This window comes from Melanaphis sacchari, unplaced genomic scaffold (genome assembly GCF_002803265.2).
Source record: "Melanaphis sacchari strain LSU unplaced genomic scaffold, SCAv2.0 Contig738_pilon_pilon, whole genome shotgun sequence".
NCBI lineage: Eukaryota > Metazoa > Arthropoda > Insecta > Hemiptera > Aphididae > Melanaphis > Melanaphis sacchari.
Genome location: NW_020271523.1, coordinates 1 through 3,665, shown reverse-complemented (window position 1 = coordinate 3,665; position 3,665 = coordinate 1). Strand labels below are relative to the sequence as shown.

The 3,665-nt window shown below is 38.8% G+C and overlaps 1 protein-coding gene across 1 annotated transcript; it reads right to left on the bottom strand.

The window, feature by feature from the left end:
* Positions 1-1,638: 1,638 nt before the first annotated feature.
* On the bottom strand, positions 1,639-3,558 carry LOC112600871 (octopamine receptor beta-1R-like; the record flags this gene model as incomplete). The annotated part of the gene is given in 3 exon segments (XM_025348191.1): positions 1,639-2,330; positions 2,332-2,507; positions 3,528-3,558. Coding segments are annotated over 3 exon segments (899 nt in total), but the record flags the coding sequence as incomplete, so codon positions are not given.
* Positions 3,559-3,665: the final 107 nt, after the last annotated feature.

Sequence of the window (3,665 nt, the reverse complement as noted above, 5' to 3'; positions counted from 1 at the left end):
AAATTATGTTATAATAATATTAGATAACTTAAAGGAATCATTAAAATAATATTAATTTAAAAAAAAATATGATGTATTAATTGCAACTTTTGAAAACAATTTTGTATGAATATATTGTTACCATGTTGATAATGTTAAAACAATAGTCACGATTCTAAGCTAAAATCGATGTAAAAATGTTTTTGACTTTGATTAAATTAGTATTTCATACAACTCAAAATATCTATGTGCAATAACTAATAGGTGTTGTTTATATATTATGACAGTTAACAAAAACGGTTTAAAAAAAATTGATTCTATATCAATTTAATCAACGGTTTGAAATTATTTACTCTAATATTAAGTTTTTTTTTAATCTAACGATTCTATGTCTTTTTAATATAAATTATATTAGATTTTTTTGGGGTATTATCATGTTAAATGCGTTGTAGAGTTTTAAATTTTAAAATTATGTAATTTAATTTAACTAATATAATTTTAAATAATTAAACTTTGTAATTTTATTCTGGTGTATGGTCTGTATGTAAATAAATAAATAAATAAATAAATAATATTATATAAACACATCGGATTGATCTTGTGATTTCGAATCAACAGTATGTGTGAGAAAATATAAACATTTGATATTATTAAACACACCAGTATAATATGTACAATACGTACATATTATATAGTATATTAACACATTACTATCTACATATTTTATTATGTATGAACAAATTGAAAATTCGATAAAATATATTAGAGACATTATGGTATATCTTTCGTAAATGGTTTAATGAGGACGGTATGCTTTGAAAATACTGTACACTTGCTGTTCTCTATTTAAAGCTTTCTCGAGCATGGCAAATATAACTACAACTCACTTTTAGGTATTGATTATGTGCGCTCATTAATAGGTAGAATGTCAATGATATTATAATAATTTTTAAATTCATGGAAAAATTCGAAAATTGTTTAATATTTTACAAATAATTGCAAACGTGTATTGCAAAATTTGTAAAAAAAATTATTTAATTACCTACGTATACGGGAAAATAGTTAATTTGCAGTGTCTGGTAGAAATTCTCAAACATTAATTACATATATTATTATGTATTGTTATAATTATTAAAACAAATAGTACCGAATTTGTTAAACAATTATTTTTTAATGTATTTCAAAAAGGTATTTGAATAATAGAATGAAAAAAATAAACATTCTAATGAGTTTAAACAAAACACTACAATACTAACATTTGTTTGTCTGCGGGAGTTTTTCGGGACCACAATTAATTGTCTATTTAGGTAGGTATTACGTGTTACGTTTTTTTTTTAGAATATTATAAATACGAAATCACAAGACACGTAGTACTTGGCGTATTACGAAAAAATCCTCTTTTTTTTTTTTTTTTGTTGTTTTTGGTTTGTTAATCGACGTACACCTAAAATCTTACACACGCTCACGAAATAAACGGTCAGTCGTAGGACTACGCCTCGAACACGTCGATAATAAAATGATATCAGTTATTTTAGAATTAGAGCCTACGGGTCAGGCGCGGTAATAAGCGTGATAACATAATTTGCGATAAGTCTAAACACCCCCTCCCGACCCTCCGACCACCCCAAGCAATGAGTACGGTTTAGGGACGGTACGCACCTGTAAAGCATACGCTCCTGTCGGTCGGCCTCCTGGTAGATGCGGTAGTACGTGAACAGCATGATGACGCCCGGCACCCAGAACGACACGCCGGACGACACGACGGCGTACTGCTTGTTGACGACGAACGAGCACACGTCCGGGTGACGGGCCCGTTCGCGGTCGTGCGCGGCGGTCGTGTACCAGCCGGCGAATATCGGCGCGAACGATATGAGCACGGGCGACACCCACACGGACGCCAGCATGACCACGGTCCGGGCCTTGGTCATGATCAGCGGGTAGTCCAGGGGCTGGACGATGGCGTAGTACCTGTCCACGCTGATGCAGCACAGGTGCAGTATGGACACGGTGGAGAAGTACACGTCCATTGAGTTCCAGACGTCGCACATGAACCGGCCGAACAGCCAGCGGCCGGTCAGCTCGAAGCTGGCGTTGAAGCACATGGCGAATATGGCCACCAGCATGTCGGCCAGGGCCAGCGACACGACGAAGTAGTTGGTGATCACGCGCAGCTTGCGGTGGCGCATCACGCTCACCATCACCAGCAGGTTGCCGAACAGCGCCGCCACCACTATGAAGCACATGGCCGCGCACTTGGCCACGTACCCGCAGAACCGCGCCTCGTCGGCCAGGTCGTCGAGCAGCCTGTCCACCGCGCCGCCGAAATCGCGGGTCGCGGCTCCGGTGGCCAGAAGCGTCGGCGCCCGTCGTCGCGGCCGCCGTGGTCGCCGCCGCCGCACTGCAGGAGTCGTCGTCGCGATCGTGGCCGGCCTGGACGTCCCAGTTGTCGCCCGCCGCGGCCGTCGCCGCGAACAGCGCTAACGGTTCCTCCTGGCGGACGCGTTCAGCAGTTCTGTCACCGTCACCGCCTGCATATTTCTCGGCCACTGACTACGTCGTCCGACCGTTTCCGTTCCAGGCTGTCGCACGCGCACCGTGGCGCATGTCGGCCGACCGTCGCCGCCTGTTGACCGCGTCACCGCTGTTCACTGCCGTTCGGCCACTCGCCGATCGGCGGTCGTCGATCGACCGCGAAAATCGCAATCGGTCGAAATGATTTCGATTTTGAGTTTAACATGAAAATCAATCGGATTACACTAAACGATACGCCCGTGCGAATCCCGTGGCATCGTGTCGTGTTTGCTACGGTAATGATGTGTGAGGGAGTGTGGTGGTGTGGGTAGATCCACGGACGGAGCGCTGTGATGTCCCTGCCCCTCTCATACCTCGTCGAATCATTTTCTGACATTTATTTGTTTTATACAAATATTCTTTACGATTGTCAAATTCGATGATGAGTGTTTTTGTTTGATCAGGTCGGACAAATCAAAAACTACCTTATGATTTGTCCTTCCCAGACATGTTACCAATGAAATATTATATAAATCATTGAAATAAATAATGGCTGCGTTTAACAGATTTATTAGATAAAAATATTTTTCCAAACGGTTGCACGAAGTATATTTTACTTGTTTTTCTGTTGTATAAAGATAATATGATGTATGATATTGATGTATTATCTGATTTACAGAAATAATTTTATTCCAACGAACTACAATATATCATCACATGATCGTTTGGGAGTTTAATAATTGCGCTTAAAGTTACTATTTATATACAATTGCGTTCCTACCTATACATTTTAGGTCGATAGACCAATTTCGCTCAAAACATTTTAAAGTACTTAACGAAACTTATTAAATTAGTTATTGTTGTATAATAAATTAATAACGTGTTATCGATTATAGTTAGATTTTAAAAGCACCGTTTCACTTTCATCAAATAATACATTTTAAGGACACGATTTAACTGTACATCTTCACTTAATTCCATTTTTGATTTAGTACATTTTCGAAACTTAAAATCATCGAAAAGTAACAATGGTTTACCTTCACTAGTAACTTGCTGAAAATAATCCATATTGTAATGAACAATTCAAACTAATACTAAACGTAAGAGTGTGGCACTATTATGCATCATTGATGTATTATCCATATAGCAATACGTAACTGAACGAAGCATTACCA